The sequence below is a fragment of the Rhinopithecus roxellana genome, chromosome 19 (genome assembly GCF_007565055.1).
Source record: "Rhinopithecus roxellana isolate Shanxi Qingling chromosome 19, ASM756505v1, whole genome shotgun sequence".
Classification (NCBI taxonomy): domain Eukaryota; kingdom Metazoa; phylum Chordata; class Mammalia; order Primates; family Cercopithecidae; genus Rhinopithecus; species Rhinopithecus roxellana.
Window position 1 is genome coordinate 62084536 of NC_044567.1, and position 19870 is coordinate 62104405.

General features: G+C 47.5%; 1 protein-coding gene across 1 annotated transcript; it reads right to left on the reverse strand.

Annotated features, from left to right (window-relative positions):
- Window positions 1-208: 208 nt before the first annotated feature.
- On the reverse strand, window positions 209-17554 carry SUMO2 (small ubiquitin like modifier 2). The gene is made up of 4 exons (XM_030923781.1): window positions 17368-17554; window positions 15623-15754; window positions 7916-7987; window positions 209-873 (listed from the first exon to the last, which is right to left on the reverse strand). Exons 1-4 carry the CDS (start codon window positions 17386-17388, stop codon window positions 811-813), a joined length of 288 nt encoding a protein of 95 aa, XP_030779641.1. The 5' UTR covers window positions 17389-17554; the 3' UTR covers window positions 209-810.
- Window positions 17555-19870: the final 2316 nt, after the last annotated feature.

Genomic DNA, 19870 nt, shown 5'->3' on the forward strand with positions numbered 1-19870 from the left:
GCATATTAACATGGGACCTACAGAAACTTTTGGAACAAGGTGATATTTATAAAACTGTTATTCTTTGTTTCACATCAGTATCAAATCTGTCAGAAACACCAAGTAGCTTTATTTCCTTTTTGAAATGTTACTTCTAAGCAGGCCTATTTATGTGTTTTTTCTAAGCCTCAATTTTCTATTTAATATTTCTCAGAATAAAGAAAACAGCTCATTTTAAACAAGAAGTTTATTTAAACAACAAGACGCTTGACTTGAAGGGAAAACTATCTAAGATTCTTTTTTGTTTTAGAGTAATTTATCCCTACTTAAAGACAGATTGCCCTACATGTAACAGCTACGTACAAAAAAGTTATAAAATTGTCCTTGGTTTTACAATGATAAATGAAAAACATTAAAATTCTCCAATTGAACAAGGTATGCAAGGATTTTTATGTTGTGTGTTTTTGTTAAAACAGTGAGAGCAAAATAACTTACTGGAATATAAAGATAAGAGCTGAATGAGCATGCCACTAATGGAGAAAGGGGGTATTTTCACAGAATCAGTATTTTTCCCCATCCCGTCTCCACTTGATGTCAATTAAAACATACCATTGGCTGTTTAGTTAAAAAAAAAAAAATGCAATATGCTTGTGCACATATACCAGTTACTTTATGTACAATAAAGGAATGGGGAAGGGGGAAATGAAAGAATAGAGAAAACTATACGGTAGTAGTCAGGATGTGGTGGAACCAAATTGCAGTTTTCTAATTGAGAATGTAATCTTGGTCTTTAAAGAACAGAGTTCTGGAGTAAAGAAGCAGGTTCCCTTTTCAGTAGACACCTCCCGTCTGCTGTTGGAACACATCAATTGTATCTTCATCCTCCATTTCCAACTAGCATAAAAGAAAAAACAAATGTAAGAGCACTGATTAAGTTCTGAAAATTAATGATTTTTGGGTTTAAGTATGCTGAAAACATGTATATGTTCCACTGAGTTCCAAGTTTCATTATTTTAGATGTCTCATAGCTTAATGTATCAACACGCTTGGTTTAAGTAATTTTTTACTTAGCTTCCTTTTTTATGACTATTAGATAAAACTTAACTTTGTGTGTGTTTTTTTCTTTCTTTTTTTTTTTGGAGACAAGATTTCTGTCACCCAGGCTGGAGGGCAGTGGCGTGATCTCAGCTCACTGCAACCTCCATCCCTCAGGTTCAAGCAATACTCCTGCCTCAGTCTCCCGAGTAGCTGAGATTACAGGCATCCACCACTATGCCCAGCTAATTTTTTTGTATTTTTAGTAGAGATGGGGTTTCATCATGTTGGCCAGGCTGGTCTCAAACTCCTGAGCTCAAGTGATCTGCCTGCCTTAGCCTCCCAAAGTGCTGGGATTACAGGCGTGAGCCATGGCGCCCAGCCAAAACTTAGTTTTTGAGTAAAAAGCATAATATTAGCCAGGTGCGGTGGCTCATGCCTGTAATCCCAGTACTATTAGAGGCCAACATTGGAGGACTGCTTGAGCCCAGGAGACCTAGACCAGCCTGGGCAACATAGAGAGACAACATCTCTACAAAAAAAAGTAAAAAAAAAAAATTAGCCAGCCACGGTGACACATGTCCATACTCCCAGCTATTCAGGAAGCCAAGGTGGGAGGATCAATTGAGCCCATAAGATAAGGCCGCAGTGAACCGTGACCACACCAGCTCACTCCAGCCTGAGTGACAAAGCGAAAGACCCTATATCAAAAAAAGAGAAAAAAAGGCAGGGCCAGGCACAATGGCTCACTCCTATAATACGAACACTTTGGGAGGCTGAGGCGGGCGGATCACCTGAGGTCAGGAGTTCAAGACCAGCCTGGCCAACCTGGTAAAACCCCATCCCTACTAAAAATATTTTAAAAATTAGCCGGGCATGGTGGCATGTGCCTGTAATCCCAGCTATTTGGGAGGCTGAGGCAGGAGAATCGCTTGAACCCAGCAAGCAGAGGTTGTTGTGAGCCAATATCGTGCCACTGGACTCCAACCTGGGTGACAGAGCGAGACTTGGTCTCAAAAAAAAAAAAAAAGATGGCCGGGCGCGGTGGCTCAAGCCTGTAATCCCAGCACTTTGGGAGGCCGAGACGGGCGGATCACGAGGTCAGGAGATCAAGACTATCCTGGCTAACATGGTGAAACCCCGTCTCTACTAAAAATACAAAAAACTAGCCGGGCGAGGTGGCGGGCGCCTGTAGTCCCAGCTACTCGGGAGGCTGAGGCAGGAGAATGGCGTGAACCCGGGAGGCGGAGCTTGCAGTGAGCTGAGATCCGGCCACTGCACTCCAGCCTGGGCGACAGAGCGAAACTCCGTCTCCAAAAAAAAAAAAAAAAGAGAGAGCCTGGGTGTGGTGGCTCACACCTGTAATCCCAACACTTTGGGAGGCTGAGGCAGGCAGATCACTTGAGGTCAGGAGTTCAAGACCAGCCTGGCCAAAATGGTGAAACTCAGTCCCTACTAAAAATACAAAAAAAAAAAAAAAAAAAAAAAAAGAAAAAAGAAAAAATAGCTGGGCATGGTGCCGCATGCCTGTAATCCCAGCTACTTGGGAGGCTGAGGCAGGAGAATCACTTGAACCCAGGAGGTTGAAGTTGCAGTGAGCCAAGATCATGCCATTGTATGTGATGAGAGAGAAACTCTGCCTCAAAAAAAATTAAAGCCGAATATGTGTGTGTCGAGGGTCCACAGAAGGGTGATATGTTTAAAGAATCTCATTGCACTGTTCAGCAAAGACTGAAAATAAATCTCAATAAAAACCCAAATTAGGCCGGGCGCCAGGGCTCACGCCTGTAATCCCAAAACTCTGGGAGGCCAAGGTGGGCGGATCACCAGATCAACAGGTCAAACCCATCTGGCCAACATGGTGAAACTCCGTTTCTATCACAAATACAAAAATCAGCTGGCCGTGGTGGCGCACGCCTGTAGTCCCAGCTACTCAGAAGGCTGAGGCAGGAGAATCAGTTGAACCCATGAGGTGGAGGTTACAGTGAGCCACGATTGCCCCACTGCACTCCAGCCTGGCAACAGAGCAAGACTTGGTCTCACAAAAAAAAAAAAAAAAAAAAAAACACCCAGGCCAGGCACAGTGGCTCACGCCTGTAATCCCAACACTTTGGGACGCCAAGGCAGGTGGATCACAAGGTCAGGCATTCAAGACCAGCCTGGCTAACATTGTGAAACCCCATCTCTACTAAAAATACAAAAAATTAGCTGGGCATGGTGGCAAGCGTCTGTAATCCCAGCCACTTGGGAGGCCAAGGCAGGAGAATCGCTTGAACCTTGGAGGCAGAGGTTGCAGTGAGAAGAGATTGTGCCACTGCACTCCAGCCTGGGTGACAGTGGGAGACTCTGTGTCAAAAAAAAAACAAAAAACAAAAAAACCCAAACTAATAAAACATAGTATGCTCAGATATTAAATATCATATAGCCATTAAAAAATAAGTAGATTTTCATGTACAGAAATGAAAATATCTTTAAGATACAGTAGATACAGTGTTAGGCTAAAAACACAATTTTAAAACTAGGCAGCAGCCAACTCTGGGTGCACTGACTATATATGTTAGCCATGCTCTGTAAGGAGCAGTTAAAAAAAAAAAAAGTACACCCCAAGGAGCAAAGCAGCTTATTATGACTACATTTGTGTTTTTTTTCTTGTGACGGAGCTTCACTGCTGTTGCCCAGGGTGGACTGCAATGGCGTGATCTCGGCTCACTGCAACCTCTGCTTCCCGGGTCAAGCAATTCTCCTGCCTCAGCCTCCCAAGTACTTGGGATTACAGGCATGCGCCACCATGCCCAGCTATTTTGTATTGACTCTGTCAATACAAAAAAATAAATAAATAAAATAAAAACAAAATTAGCCAGGCATCGTGGTGGGCGCCTGTAAATCCCAGCTAATCGGGAGGCTGAGGCAGGATAATGGCTTGAACTCAGGAAGCGGAGGTTGCAGTGAGCTGCGATCATGCCACTGCACTCCAGTCTGGGAGACAAAGCAAGACTGTCTTGAAAAATAAAAAAATTTTAAAAAGTTGGGGAGGTGGGGGCAAGCAGGAGGCCTGCTAAGATGTTTTAATTTATCACAATCCTGTTATCAAAAAATATTGGGAGAACAATTCTAAAACGAATCAATTCCAAATTCTCCAAAATGAAGTAAAATGAATTGCAAAGTCAACCTGAAGATTTTTAAATGCCTCAAGGTCACGGATCCAAACAAATAACTCCTTGTTTAATATTTGTAACTAGTACAGCAGATAATCCCGTTTTAGTGGTGGGTAAGGAGGGCTTAAAGAGAGGAAATACATTCTAATAACTGAGAGTATAGCACAATAGATACTTTTTACTACTTTTTTTTTTTTTTTGAGACAGTCTAGTTCTGTCGCCCAGGCTGGAGTGCAGTGGTGCGATATCGGCTCACTGCAAGCTCCGCCTTCTGGGTTCACGCCATTCTCCTGCCTCAGCCTCCCCAGCAGCTGGGACTACAGGTGCACACCACCACACCCGGCTAATTTTTGTATTTTTAGTAGAGATGGGGTTTCACCAGGGTGGTCTCGATCTCCCGACATCCGCCCACCTTGGCCTCCCAAAGTGCTGAGATTACAGGCATAAGCCACTGTGCCTGGCGCATTTCTTTTAAAACCAAACAAGCCTGTCATCTATCTACTAAAACAAAATTATCCAAATGTGAAGTTTTACAGTGAAACTTTAAATGCCTTTGAAAAATGAAGTTCCTGTTCCAGCCTCATTTATCAACAGAATTTAGCTCCTCCTTGTGGCTATATACCATAATTGCGCCCGTTTTTTTTTTTTTTTTTGAGATGGGAGTTTCACTCTCACCGAGACTAGTGAAGTGGCATGACCTCCGCTCACTGCAACCTCGGCCTGTCTACTCCCCGACACCTCCCCTCCGCCCCCAGATTCTCCTGGCTCAGCCTCCCAAGTAGCTGGGATGGGATTACAGGTGAGCACCACCATGCCCGGCTAATTTTTATATTTTTAGTAGAGATGGGGTAGTTTCGCCATGTTGGCCAGGCTGGTCTTGAATTCCTGACCTCAGGTGATCAACCTGCCTCTGCCTCCCAAAGTGCTAGGATTACAGTGGTGAGCCACTGTGCCCGGCCTTTTAATTTTTTTTTATTTTTCTTTTGAGACAGGGTCTGTTACCCAGGCTGCAGTGCAGTGGCACGATCTCTGTGCTTCAACCTCTGCCTCCCGGGTTCAAGTGATTCTCCCGCCTCAGCCTCCTGAGTAGCTGGGACTACAGGCATGCATCACCATGCCTGGCTAATATATATATATATTTTTTGAGATGGAATTTCGCTCGTTGCCCAGGCTGGAATGTAATGGCGCAATCTTCAGCTCATCACAACCTCTGCCTCCTGGGTTCAAGCGATTCTCCTGCCTCAGCCTCCTGAGCAGCTGGGATTACAGGCCACCACATCCAGCTAATTTTGTATTTTTAGTAGCGACAGCGTTTTTCTCCATGTTGGTCAAGGTGATCTTGAACTCCCAACCTCAGGTGATCCACCCGCCTCGGCCTCCCAAAGTGCTGGGACCACAGGCGTGAGCCACTGTGCCCGGCAATGCCTGGCTAATTTTTGTATTGCTTGGCAGACATAGGGTTTCACCATATTGTCCAGGCTGGTCTCAAACTCCTGACCTCAAGCGATCTGCCTGCCTCACCTTCCCAAAGTGCTAGGATTATAGGTGTGAGCCAGTGCACCCAGCCCATAATTCCTTTTTAGAGACTGTTACCAGTTGAAATTTCTTCAAACTATTCTTCTTTTCAGTACAACTCATGGGCTTTTCCAATTTTCAAAGATTATCAACAAAACTACAATCTGGATTTGTTGCTTCATGCCACATTTATCACTTTCTAGTTTTTACTGGGTGATAAAGTTGAAATTCAAAAGTACATGGGATCCAATTTAAATTTCTACTATCACAACATTTAAAAATATTTTTCAAAAACCGTAAGTCTTCTATTTTCAAGACAGAGTCTTGGTCTATCACCCAGGCTAGAGTGCTGTAGTATGATCATAACTCACTGCAGCCTGAAACTCCTGGACTCAAGCACCCCTTCCACTAAACTTCCCAAGTAGCTGAGACTACAGACACATGCTACCATGCCCAGCTCTTTTGTATTTTTTCCCTGTAGAGACTGGGTCTTGCTATGTTGCCCAGGCTGGTCTTAAACTCCTGGCCTCAAGCAACCCTCCTGCCTGTGTCAGTTTCCTAAAGTGCTAGGATTACAGGTGTGAGCCACCAAGTCAGGACAAGATTGGAAGTTTTTTTTTTGTTTTTGTTTTTTTTTGAGACGGAGTCTCGCTCTGTCGCCCAAGCTGGAGTGCAGTGGCCGGATCTCAGCTCACTGCAAGCTCCGCCTCCCGGGTTTACCGCCATTCTCCTGCCTCAGCCTCCCGAGTAGCTGGGACTACAGGCGCCGCCACCTTGCCCGGCTAGTTTTTTGTATTTTTTCTTAGTAGAGATGGGGTTTCACCGTGTTAGCCAGGATGGTCTCGATCTCCTGACCTCGTGATCCGCCCGCCTCGGCCTCCCAAAGTGCTGGGATTACAGGCGTGAGCCACCGCGCCCGGCCTGAAGTTTTTTTTTTTTTTGAGAGAGGGCCTCACTTTGTTACCCAGACTGGTGTGCAGTGGCGCCATCTTGGTTCACTGCAGCCTCCACTTCCTGGGCTCAAGCAATCCTTCCACCTCAACCTAAGAAGTAGCTGGTACTACAGGCACGTACCACCACTCCCTGGCAAATTTTTTATTTTTTTGTAAAGACAGAGTTTTGCCATGTTGCCCAAGCTGGTCTTGAAATCCTGGACTCAAGCGCTCCGCCCACCTTGGTCTCACAGTGCTGGCATTACAAGCACTTTGTAATCTTGACAATGGCTCTCGTGAGCCATCTTGCTAGGTCAGAACTGGAAATCTTTAATGGAACTTTGAGAGGGTAAAAAGAAACAAAGAGCTTCTGCCACAGAAGACAATCCAGCTGATCCTACAGAAAGTGACAGAACAAAATGAAGTAGTATGTAAAGAGAGTTCAAGGATCAGAGAGCATCACGTTTTGTAGTAAGGGTTTGGAAAATATATCATCAGGGGCTCTCCCTGTCAAACAAAGTTATGGAACGCGGCAGTTAGGGCCATTAGTTCCCTTTCATTCATGAAGACATGTAAGAGAGAGTTTCTTTTTTTTTTTTTTTTTTTTTTGAGACAGAGTCTCACTGTCGTCCCGGCTGGAGTGCAGTGGCGTGAACTCGGCTCACCGCAAGCTCCGACTCCCAGGTTCACGCCATTCTCCTGACTTAGCCTCCCCAGCAGCTGGGACTATAGTGGCAAGCCCCCACACTCAGCTCATTTTTTGTATTTTTAGTAGAGACGGGGTTTCACCGTGTTAGCCAGGATGGTCTTGATCTCCTGACCTCGTGATCCGCCCGCCTCAGCCTCCCAAAGTGCTGGGATCACAGGTGTGAGCCACCGCACCCGAGATCGTGCCACTGCACTCCAGCCTGAGTGATGGAGACTCTGTCACACACAAAAAATAACAAACAAAATACAAACACAAACCACTAGTGGGGTTGGGAACATTGATTTGTGCCTATAATCCCACCACTTTGGGAGGCCAAGGATGCGGTGAGCTAGAATGAGGCCACTACACTTCAACCCAGGCAACAGAGGCCCTATCCCTAAAAAAAAATTAAAATTAAAAATAAATGAATAAAAACCATTGGCATTTCCTGAGCCTATTCCTATTTTCCTTTCTGTTCCCCTTTGGTCATACTTCCCAAAGCTCTGAACTCTACAAGAACTATACTCCAGTGTCTCAACGTTCAAATTCATAAACATAGCTGTTCAAAAAATTACAAATGGTAATTTTTCTAATTAGGAGAGATTTTTTACCTGTGCAGGTGTGTCTGTTTCATTGATTGGTTGCCCGTCGAATCGGAATCTGATCTGCCTCATTGACAATCCCTGAACGAGAGAATTTAAAAGCAATAAACGGCATTAAGAGAAACAGAATTCTATTTAGATAAAAGTACATCCATATTTAGCCATGACTATATTAAAGAAATAGCTAAACATTCGCCAACATGTTAACATAGCCTATAAATAAAAAGATTTGGGGTAATTCTTATTTTCTTTTTTTTTGAGACAGAGTGTTGCTCTGTTGTCAAGGCTGAAGTGCAGTGGCATTATCTCGGCTCAAGGCAACCTCCACCTCCTGGTTCAAGCGATTCTCCTGCCTTAAGTCTCCCAAGAGTAGCTGGGACTACAGGCCCCTGCCACAACAACCAGCTAATTTTTGTAGTTTTAGTAGAGACCGGGTTTCACCACGTTGGCCAGGCTGGTCTTGAACTCCTAACCTCAGGTGATCCGTCCGCCTCGGCCTCCTGATTAGATGGGACTAGGCACGTGCCACCACGACTGGCTAATTTTCGTATTTTTTAATAGAGACAGGGTTTTGCCATGTTGGCCAGGCTGGTCTCTAACTCCTGACCTCAGGTGATCTGACCACCTCAGCCTCCCAAAGTGCTGGGATTTACAGGCATAAGCCGCCTGTTTGTTGTTGTTGTTTTTTTTTTTTTTTTTTTTTTGGAGACAGAGTCTCGCTCAGTCGCCCAGGCTGGAGTGCAGTGGCATGATCTCGGCTTACTGCAAGCTCCGCCTCCCGGGTTCACGCCATTCTCCTGCCTCAGCCTCCCGAGTAGCTGGGACTAGAGGCGCCCACCGCCACGCCTGGCTAATTTTTTGCATTTTTAGTAGAGACAGGCTTTCACCATGGTAGCCAGGATGGTCTCGATCTCCTGACCATGTGATCCACCCGCCTCGGCCTCCCAAAGTGCTGGGATTACAGGCGTGAGCCACCGCGCCCAGCCTGTTTGTTTGTTTTTTAAGACAGAATTTTGCTCTGTCGCCCAGGCTGGAGTGCAGTGGTACGATCTTGGCTCACTGCAACCTCCGCCTCCCGGGTTCAAGCCATTCTCCTGTCTCAGCCTCCCGAGTAGCTGGGATTACAGGTGCCCGCCACCACGCCCAGCTAACCATGCCTAGCTAATTTTTGTGTTTTTAGTAGAGATGGGGTTTCACCATTTTGGCCAGGCTGGTCTCGAACTCCTGACCCCAAGTGATCCACTCACCTCAACCTCCCAAAATGCTGGGATTACAGGTATGAGCCACTGCGCCTGGCCAGTAAGTCATTCTTTTAAAAAGCTTTACTGCTTTTCAGACATAGCTACTATATTAAATAGAACATACCTTGAGACAAATATGCATTTAAATGAGTTAGACACTGAAATGAATTTTTTTTTTTTTTTTTTTTGAGACAAGTCTCACTCTGTCGCCCAGGCTGGAGTGCAAGTAGCGCAATCTCAGCTCAATGCAACATCCACCACCGGAGTTCAAGCAACTTTCCTGCCTCAGCCTCTTGAGTAGCTGGGACTACGGGCTCATGCCACCATGCTGGGCTAATTTTTTGTATTTTAGTAGAGATATGGTTTCACCATGTTAGCCAGGATGGTCTCAATCTCCTGACCTCGTGATCCCCCCACCCAGCCACTGACAGGAAATTTAAAGAAAAAAAATGCCCATTTAAAGACTTTCCTGTCAGAGCTCACGGGCTCACGGTGTAATTCCAATGCTTCAGGAGGCCAAGGCGGATCATCTGAGGTAAGGAGTTCAAGACCAGCCTGGCCAACGTGGTGAACCCCGCCTCTATTAAAAATACAAAAATTAGCTGGGCTTGGTGGCGTGCACCTGTAATCCCAGCTATTCGGGAGGCTGAGGTAGGAGGATCGCTTGAACCTGGGAGGCGGAGTTTGCAGTGAGCCGAGATCGTGCCATAGCACTCCAGCCTGGGCGACAGACTAGACTCTGTCTCAATAACAACAACAAAATCGACCTAAAATGCCACAACCTATACCCTTGAACTACCTGGAATAGCTTTAAAAAAGCACCTGCTTTTTAATTTCCTTTAACACTTACCCAAATCTGTGATCACTTATCGTCCTACTAAAAAACACTCTTCAGGAAGTATAGGAACCTAGACTGTTTTACTTACACAGTCTATCCTTTGCACATAGTAGGTGCTGCTCATTAAGTATCAGTGAAATAAAAGGGATGAAAAACAGTATATAACCATAATCTACTTAAAAACGAAGGCCAAGTGTGGTGGCTCATGCCTGTAATCCCAATACCTTGGGAAACTGAGCTGGAAGATCACCTGAGGTCAGGAGTTAAGAGACCAGCCTGTCCCAACATGGTGAAACCCTGTCTTTACTAAAAATACAAAAATTGACTGAGCACGATGACACACGTCTGTAGTCCCAGCTACTCCAGCCAGAGGTTGAGGGGGGACAATTGCATGAACCTGGGAGGTGGAGGTTGCAGTGAGCTGAGATTGTGCCATTGCCTGGGCGACAGAGTGAGACTGTCCGAAAAAAAAAAAATAAATAAATAAATAAATAAAAATACAAAAAATTAGCCGGGCAAGGTGGCAGGTGCTGTAATCCCAGTTATTCAAGAGGCTGAGGCAAGATAATCACTTGAACCCAGGAGGCAGAGGTTGCAGTGAGCTGAGATCATGCCACTGCACGCCAACCTGGGCAACAGAGCAAGACTCCATCTCAAAAAAAATTTAAAAATTTGCATGGTGGCCAGGTGCAGTGGCTCATGCCTGTAATCCCAACATTTTGGGAGGCCAAGGCAGGTGGATCACCTGAGGTCAGGAGTTTGAGACCAGCCAACCTGATCAACATGGTGAAGCCCCGTCTCTACCAAAAATACAAAATTAGCCAGGCGTGGTGGCGCATGCCTGTAACCCCAGCCACTTATGAGGCTGAGGCAGGCGAATCACTTGAACCTGGGAGGCAGAGGTTCCAGTAAGCCTAGATTGCTCCATTGCATTCTAGCCTCAGCAACAAGAGGGAAACTGCATCTTAATCCCAGCATGGGATTACATTGGGAGGCCGAGGCGGCGAGGTGGGTGGATTACCCGAGCTCAGGAGTTCGAGACCAGCCTGGCCAACATGGTAAAACCCCATTTCTACTAAAAATACAAAAATTAGCCAAGCGTAGTGGTAGGTTCCTATAATCCCACCTACTCAGGAGGCTGAGGCAGGAGAATTGCTTGAACTCGAAGGTGGAAGTTGCAGTGGGCCGAGATTATGTTACTGCACACCAGCCTGGGGGACACAGCGAGACTCGGTCTCAAAAAAAAAAAAAAAAAAAAAAAAAAAAAAAGAATCACATGGTGGCACAAGCCTATATAGTTCCAGCTACCTGGGAGCCTGAGGTGGGAGGATTGCTTGAGCCTGGGAGGCAGAGGATGCAGTGAGCCATGATCATAAATAATCCTGCCACTACACTTCACCATGGGCAACAAGACAAAACAGTGTCTTTAAAAAAAAAAAAAAAAAGGCCGGGCGCGGTGGCTCAAGCCTGTAATCCCAGCACTTTGGGAGGCCGAGACGGGTGGATCACGAGGTCAGGAGATCGAGACCATCCTGGCTAACACGGTGAAACCCCGTCTCTACTAAAAAAATACAAAAAACTAGCCGGGCGAGGTGGCGGGCGCCTGTGGTCCCAGCTACTCGGGAGGCTGAGGCAGGAGAATGGCGTAAACCCGGGAGGCGGAGCTTGCAGTGAGCTGAGATCCGGCCACTGCACTCCAGCCCGGGCGACAGAGCGAGACTCCGTCTCAAAAAAAAAAAAAAAAAAAAGGCAAAATTTTGCAATTGCAGAAAAGTTAAATAAGATATGCATAAGAATAGTGTTCAAGGCCGGCACCAGTGGCTCACGCCTATAATCCCAGCACTTTGGGGAGGCTGAGGCAGGCGGATCACGAGGTCAAGAGATCCGAGATCATCCTGGCGAATATTGTGAAACCCCGTCTCTACGAAAAATACAAAAAGTAGCTGGGCATGGTGGCGCACTCAGGAGGCTGAGGCAGGAGAATTGCTTGAACCCGGGAGGCAGAGATTGCAGTGAGCTGAGATTGCACCACTGTACTCCAGCCTGGGCGACAGCGTGAGACTCTGTCTCAAAAAAAAAAAAAAAAAAAAAAAGAAAAAAAGAAAAGAATACTGTTAAAAACCACCAAAGTGAAGCATGATTCTGTTTGTGGTTTTGAGACAGGGTCTCACTCTGTCACCCATCTGTACACCCACCGTACCGGAGTACAGTGATGAGATCATAGCTCACTGCAGCCTAGACCTGCCAAGCTCTAACAATCCTCCCACCTCTTGTCACTGAAATAGCCTGGACTGGCCGGGCGCGGTGGCTCAAGCCTGTAATCCCTGCACTTTGGGAGGCCGAGACGGGCGGATCATGAGGTCAGGAGATGGAGACCATCCTGGCTAACATGGTGAAACCCCGTTTCTACTAAAAAATACAAAAAACTAGCTGGGCGAGGTGGCGGGCGCCTGTAGTCCCAGCTGCTCGGAGAATGGCGTGAATCCGGGAGACAGAGCTTGCAGTGAGCTGAGATCTGGCCACTGCATTCCAGCCTGGGCAACAGAGCGAGACTCCGTCTCAAAAAAAAAAAAAAGCCTGGACTACAGGTGTGTGCCACCACACCCAGCTAACTTTTTTTTAAGAGATGAGGTCTGGGCCAGGCACGGTGGCTCATGCCTGTAATCCCAGCACTTTGGGAGGCCGAGGCGGTTGGATCACGAGGTCAGCAGTTTGAGACCAGCCTGACCAACATGGTGAAACCCCATCTCTACTAAAAACATACAAAAAAATAGCTGGGCATGGTGGTGGGCGCCTGTAATCCCAGAAATTTGGGAGGCTGAGGCAGAAGAATCGCTTGAAACTGGAAGGCGGAGGTTGCAGTGAGCTGAGATTGCGCCACTGCACTCTAGCCTGGGCAGTAAGAGCAAAACTCCATCTCAAAACAACAACAAAAAAAGAGATGAGGTCTTACTATGCTGTCCAGACTGGTCTTCCAGCCTTGGCCTCCCAAAGTGCTGGATTACCAGGCCTAGCCTATGATTTTCCATTTTGTATGCAGTTTCGCTACAGAAGTTCTCCAAAAGGATTACCATTTAAAATTCCCCTGTATCCTGAAGGGGCACTAGTGTTCAAATATAGAAGATACCAGTGGATAAATTATTTAGCCCAATTCGTAAGTTCATGTAGGGTAATTTCAGCAAAACTATTCAAATAAGAGTATATGGCATATTGCTGGGCACAGTGGCTCACGCCTGTAATCCCAGCATTTTGGGAGGCCGAGGTAGGTGGATCACTTGAGGTCAGGAGTTCAAGACCAGTCTGACCAGTATGGTAAAACCCCATCTCGCTGAAAATACAAAAATTAGCTGGGCGTGGTGGCCTGCGCTCATAGTCCCAGCTACTCGGGAGGCTGAGACAGGAGAATTGCCTGGTCCCGGGAGGCAGAGGTTGCAGTGAGTCAAGATTGCACCACTGGCCGGGCGCAGTGGCTTACGCCTGTAATCCCAGCACTTTGGGAAGCTGAGATGGGCGGATAACGAGGTCGGGAGATCGAGACCACCCTTGCTAACATGGTGAAACCCCGCTCTACTGAAAATACAAAAATTAGCTGGGCGCGGTGGCGGGCACCTGTAGTCCCAGCTACTCAGGAGGCCGAGGCAGGAGAATGGCGTGAACCCGGAAGGCGGAGCTTGCAGTGAGTGGAGATCGCACCACTGCACTCCAGCCTGGGCGACAGAGCGAGACTCCATCTCAAAAAAAAAAAAAAAAAAAGAAAAAAAAAAGATCTCACTACTGCACTCCATCCTGGACAAAAGAGCAAGACTGTCTCAAAAAAAAAAAAAAAAAAAGATAGTATCTTCACAAGGAACTACATACAAGAAGGTTTACATATGAAGAATTATGAGCATAGTATTTTCTTATTACATTGTAAATACACCAAGCATAAAAATACTTCAAACATTCTAAAGTTTCTTTTTTCTTTTCCTTTGAAATGCTCTCGCTCCATCACCCAGGCTAGAGTGCAGTGGTGTGATCTTGGCTCACGGCAACCTCCACCTCCCAGGTTCAAGGGATTCTCAGCTTCAGCCTCCGGAGTAGGTGGGACTATGGGCGTGTACCATCACGCCCAGCTAATTTTTTTGTATTGTTTGTAGAAATGGTATTTTGCCATGGGGGCCAGGCTGATCTCAAGCGATCCACCCGCCTCAGTCTCCCCAAGTGCTGGGATTACAGATGTGAGCCACTGCATCAGGCCTAAAAGAAGTTTTTTATCTTCACTGATCTTTCAAGTATCAACTCAAACACAATTTCCCAACTTACATAGGTTTAAGCCTTATTCTACTTTGAACCTATTTAGAACAATCTGAAGGGGCCAGGCACAGTGGCCCACGCCTGTAATCCCCGCACTTTGAGAGACCGGTCAGGAGTTGAGGTTAGGTCTACCAAAAATACAAAATTAGCTGGACATGGTGGCGCACGCCTGAAATCCCAGCTACTCAGGAGGCTGAGGCATAAGAATAGCTTCAACTTGGCCGGGCGCGGTGGCTCAAGCCTGTAATCCCAGCACTTTGGGAGGCCAAGACGGGCGGATCACGAGGTCAGGAGATCAAGACCATTTTGGCTAACACGGTGAAACCCCGTCTCTACTAAAAAAAATACAAAAAACTAGCCGGGCGTGGTGGCGGGCGCCTGTAGTCCCAGCTACTCGGGAGGCTGAGGCAGGAGAAGGGCATAAACCCGGGAGATGGAGCTTGCAGTGAGCTGAGATCTGGCCACTGCAGTCCAGCCTGGGCGACAAAGCGAGACTCTGTCTCAAAAAAAAAAGAATAGCTTCAACTCAGGAGGCAGAGGTTGCAGTGAGCAGAGATTGAACCACTGCACTCCAGCCTGGGCAACAGAACAAGACTCCGTCAAAAAAACCCCCACGATTTACAAGGTAGGTAAGTTCTAGCTTAAAAAAATACAGCGAGACTCCCATCTCAAAAAAAAAAACAAAAAAAAAAAAACAGACTTCTTGGTCTGGCGCGGTGGCTCATGCTTGTAATCCCAGCACTTTGGAAGGCCAAGGCGGGCGGATCACCTGAGATCAAGAGTTTGAGACCAGTCTAGCCAATATGATGAAACCCCATCTCTACCAAAAATACTAAAAAAAATTGGCCAGGCGTGGTGGCGGGCATCTGTAATCCAGCTACTCAGGAGGCTGAGGCAAGAAAATCACTTGAACCCGGGAAGTGGAGGTTGCAGTGAGCTGAGCTCACGCCACTGTACTTCAGCTTGGGCAACAAGAATGAAACTCCGTCTCAAAAAAAAAATAAATAAATAAAAGACTGATAAGTAATTTTACCAAGTTCACTCTTACTTTCTTATAAACATAAAATTACATTTCCTTGGTTAAAAAAAACTATTGTAAATATAATTTCATGGATTTCTGGCACAGGACTGGAACCACATGTGATACTAACCAAATCATCCTAAGGGTTTTCATGAGCAATCACTATACCAAGTGCACGATAAAACTGACATGCCAAGTATAAGTGCATATTCATCCCATCAAAAAGTCACTGTAATATTATGCCAGGCTAGTTTTTGTTCCCATGAAAATAAGATTTTTAAAAATAGTTTTATTCAGTGGAAGTACACATATGAATTCCTCACCTGTCGTTCACAATAGGCTTTCATTAGTTTACTAAGTGGTGTATGCCTCTTAATCTTAAACTGCACCACAGAACCATCCTGCCCCGCCACCTTCAAATTAATATGATCGTTGTTCTCAGTCTTGACTCCTTCCTGTTAAAAGAAACATAAAAGTATAATTTGGGAAATGTGATCAACACACACTTTTATAAAGCAGCAGCAGCCCTAAGTTGCTTCAAAAATCAACAGGTTTCTCATACGGTATGCTAAAACGGCATACGGCTGTTTTCAGCTGCTGAAATCAATGTGAAAGAGGAGAAATCCTGCAGCAACAGTATTAGATAGCTGTCAGATACAGAAAAGCCCACATGCAATACTATCAGTAACAACAATACATGTTTAAAGTTGGGTCCTATTCAGTGTATTGAACGTTCTCTTGAAGCTAAACTTTCTAAAATGGCATATATCACTCCCAAAATATACTCCCAAAAAAGTTAAAAATAAGAGTCTCTTTTCTAAGCACTTTAAGTACAACTGCAAGAAACAAAACAATAAATATACAGCCTGCCATTCAAAACTCATTACCGCTGTCGTTAAAAAGTTACCAAACTCAGTTTAATAACCTAAATCCAATCTCCATTATAGTAAACACACACACACACAAATCGAAGAATATCCCGATTCCCTCCAGAACAGCGGTAATACTCAGGACCATAGTTACGTTCTCCTCTATTAGCAGCTTCATTTTTATCTTCGGTTAAGAGCACTTATTCTCCCCTCCCCTTCGTTGTCATGGATCAAATACACAGTTTTATCCCAAGTGTTTCTTGTAGATTTCGACCCAACCTAAAGTTGCCCAAAATCGAGTGTAGAAGGCATTCTGTAGCCCTAAAACGCTCCAGAAAGTAAAGGCGCGAGAGGCGGGAGGTGTCACCAAACTAAAAGCAGTAAGTCCCGTGTGCCCCGATGATGGGTGTCCCCCAGTCCTCCCGGGAAGTCTTCGGGTGCCTCAAAAGCCGCATTCAAAAGTTAAGGCGCACAAAGTCTCTCTGCTCGTACCTGTGCCTCCAACTTCATGAAACCACATGGTCTTCGCGGATTAGGGGTTCCTTGGCACCCAGGGAAAAGCCGCTGCCCCTCCCCCCTCAGGCCCCTGAGGCCATTAAAGTGGGAAATACTCCACGGGAATCCCCCTACCCCCAGGCCCAGTACGGCGGCCAGCGGGTATCCAGGTTCCTGCTCATCAGCAGCCCATTGATTCGCCCCGAACCCTCGCCCCGCCGCCGCCGCCGCCGCCCCGGGCAGGAGTCCCCAGATGCCCGCGGTTCCTACCCCTGAGAGGTGAAGCCCGAGCCCAGGGGACTCCCCGCCGCCTCGGAGACTGCAACATCCGACGCGGGGTCGGCGCAGGGTGGAGACCCCGCGCGCCCTAACGCCCCTCCTCACGCGCGCCGGTCGGCTGGGCCAAGAATCCCCGTTCGGGGCTGGTGGGCCCGCGGGCGTCCGCGATCTGCCCGCCCAACTCGCGCCCCGCGCGCACTCGGAGGCCGCCGGGGGCGGGAGAGAGCGGCGGGGCCTCCTCCGGCGCGGGAGGGAGGAAGAGAGGGAGGGAGGAAAATGGCGCGGAGCGCCGGGGCCTGAGCCGCGGCCGGCCCTGTGGGGGGCCCGGGAAGGCGCTGGGAGCCAGCGGCGGGCTCTGGCCGGACCCCGGCCCGCGCCCTGACCCCGACCGCCCGGCGAGGCGAAGGGGCCGGCGCCGAGCTCACCTTGGGCTTTTCGTCGGCCATGGCGAGCGCCGGAGTCTCCTCAGCTGCCGCTTCACAAAAGAGGTACCAGGTCCGCACCAAACGAGCACACAAGCAGCACCAGGAGCGGCAGAAGAAGGAGGCGGCAGCGGTGGACGAGGCAGAGGGTGCGCGCACGTCGTGCGCTCCCTCCCCCCACCCTGCGTGCGCGAGCACGAGCCGCCGGGGCCTCCCATTGGCTGGCGCCTCGCGGGAGCGCGCAACGCTTACATAACCACCCCCACCCCCCCGCCCCGCGCCACCGCGTCCTGGGCCAGGCGCCCGCCCAGCCGGCGGGAAGAAGCGCGGACACGCGCACCCTGGCCGCCGCGGGGGCGCGCCTGGCTCTGGGCGGGGCTGTATTGTCCTCCTTCGTGGTGGAGCATAATCAAAATGGCTTCCAGCTGGTCCTCGGTGGGAACGATGAGGCTCGAGGCTTTAGACGTAAGCCATAGGCCAGGGAAGGCTGACTGAGTAGAGGAAGAAGGGGATTCCTAAATCAAAGCCCCAGCATGAGGTTCTGGAAAAATCTCTCTCTTTCAGTGGACCAGCAGCCCTCCCATGGTTACTTCCTCTCAGTCAGTCTTAACCTGCTTCCCACCAGACTCTTGCCTCAAATGCAGTGTCTTCTTGTTTTTATTTTTCTTTTGAGACGGTGTCTCGCTCTGCTACCCAGGCTGGAGTGCAGTGGCACGATCTCGGCTCACTGCAACCTCTGCCTCCCGGGTTCAAGCGATTCTCCTGCCTCAGCCTCCCGAGTAGCTGGTACTACAGGCGCCCGCCACAACACCCGGCTAATTTTTTGTATTTTTCGTAGGGACAAGGTTTCCCCGTGTTAGCCAGGATGGTCTCGGTCTCCTGACTTCGTGATCCGCCCGCCTCGGCCTCCCAAAGTGCTGGGATTACAGGCGTGAGCCACCGCGCCCGGCCTGCAGTGTCTTCTTCTGTCCTGCTGGTAACCCTAGACTTTGACTAGCTATGGGAAAATGTTCATGTATTCATTCAACGAACTCCTTACTCATGGCCTATCTTCCAAGAGGAAAGAGTATCCTTAAGCGAGAACTACCCAACAATCAAGCTTCCAGCCAATTTAATCATTTCCTCCTTGCATGCAGTTAGAACATAGACATGCATCCCTCCTGTCTGAAGAACAATCCAGTGTGTGCACTGGATTCCATCTCGCTCCTCCCCCTGGGCTTTATTATTTCCTTTTGTCCCTGAATTTTCTTCCTCTCCTCCGTTAGTATAGAAAAAAAAAAAAAAAGAAGCTCTCAATTCTATTAAGTTACCATCCTATCTCTCTCCATTCTTGGCCAAACAACTTGAAAAAATGTCCCTGCCAGCTGTCTTCAACCCCTCCCCTCCCACTCACTCCTCAACCCACTGCAATCTGGTGCTGTCCCCAAAGTTCCACTAAAACTGCTCTCCACAAGGTCACCTCAGACTTCTTTGCTGAATCCAGTATGCTTCTCAGTTTGTCACTCTTTCTCTTGAACTTTGCAGGAGGTAGATTTTCCTCTCATCTCTAGCCTGTCCTTTGTTCTTTCTGCAATTTTTTGTCTTACTCACTCCTTCCCTTAACTGTTCTTTAGGGTTTTCTTCAAGATCCTTTTATCACTCAATTCCCTCTCCGAGGATGATTTTACCCGCTTTCGCTGCCATCTCTTTGCTAATGATCCTCAAATCTGTTATTTCTAGTCCATATCTTTCTTCCGAGTTTCCAGTTGATTTCTGAACATCTCCACTTGGATGTCCCAGAGGCACCTCAAACCCAGCAACTCTCAACTAAAACTCCTCACTTTACCTTCCACGTGGGTTCTTCCTCCTGACCTACCACTCTTAAACTGAGTGACACACCACGACAACAGCTGCGCTAAGCTGGAAAGGCCAGTGACATTCCTGACTTTTTCTCCTTCACACTCTCCTCATCCAATCAATCACCAAGTCTTGTCTATTCCACCTTCTTACCAAATCTGCTTTCTTCAGCCTCTGGATGGAGCTTCATTTGTTGGCCTTCTGTAGGTCCTCTTTGGGTAGGAAGAGGCTCAAGACCTTAGATATGTGATAGGCCAAAGTCGGAAGACTAACTTTATCTAGTTCAGATCAACACTCTCAAAAGATACTGCAATATCAGCTGGGCACGGTGACTCACACCTGTAACCCCAACACTCAACACTTTGTGAGGCTGAGGCGGGCAGATCACCTGAGGTAAGAAGTTTGAGACCAGACTGGCCAACGTGGTGAAACCCTGTGTCTCTACTAAAAATAAAAAATTAGCTGGGCCTGGTGGCAGGTGCCTGTAATCCCAGCTACTCTGGAGGCTGAGGCAGGAGAATCTCTTGAACCCAGGAAGTAGAGGTTGCAGTGAGTTGAGATCACAACACTCAGTGCACTCCAGCCTGGGCAACAGAGCAAGACTTGGTCTCAAAAACAAAAACAAAAACAAAAAAACACAAAGATACTGCAATATGGAAATACCCTCCTA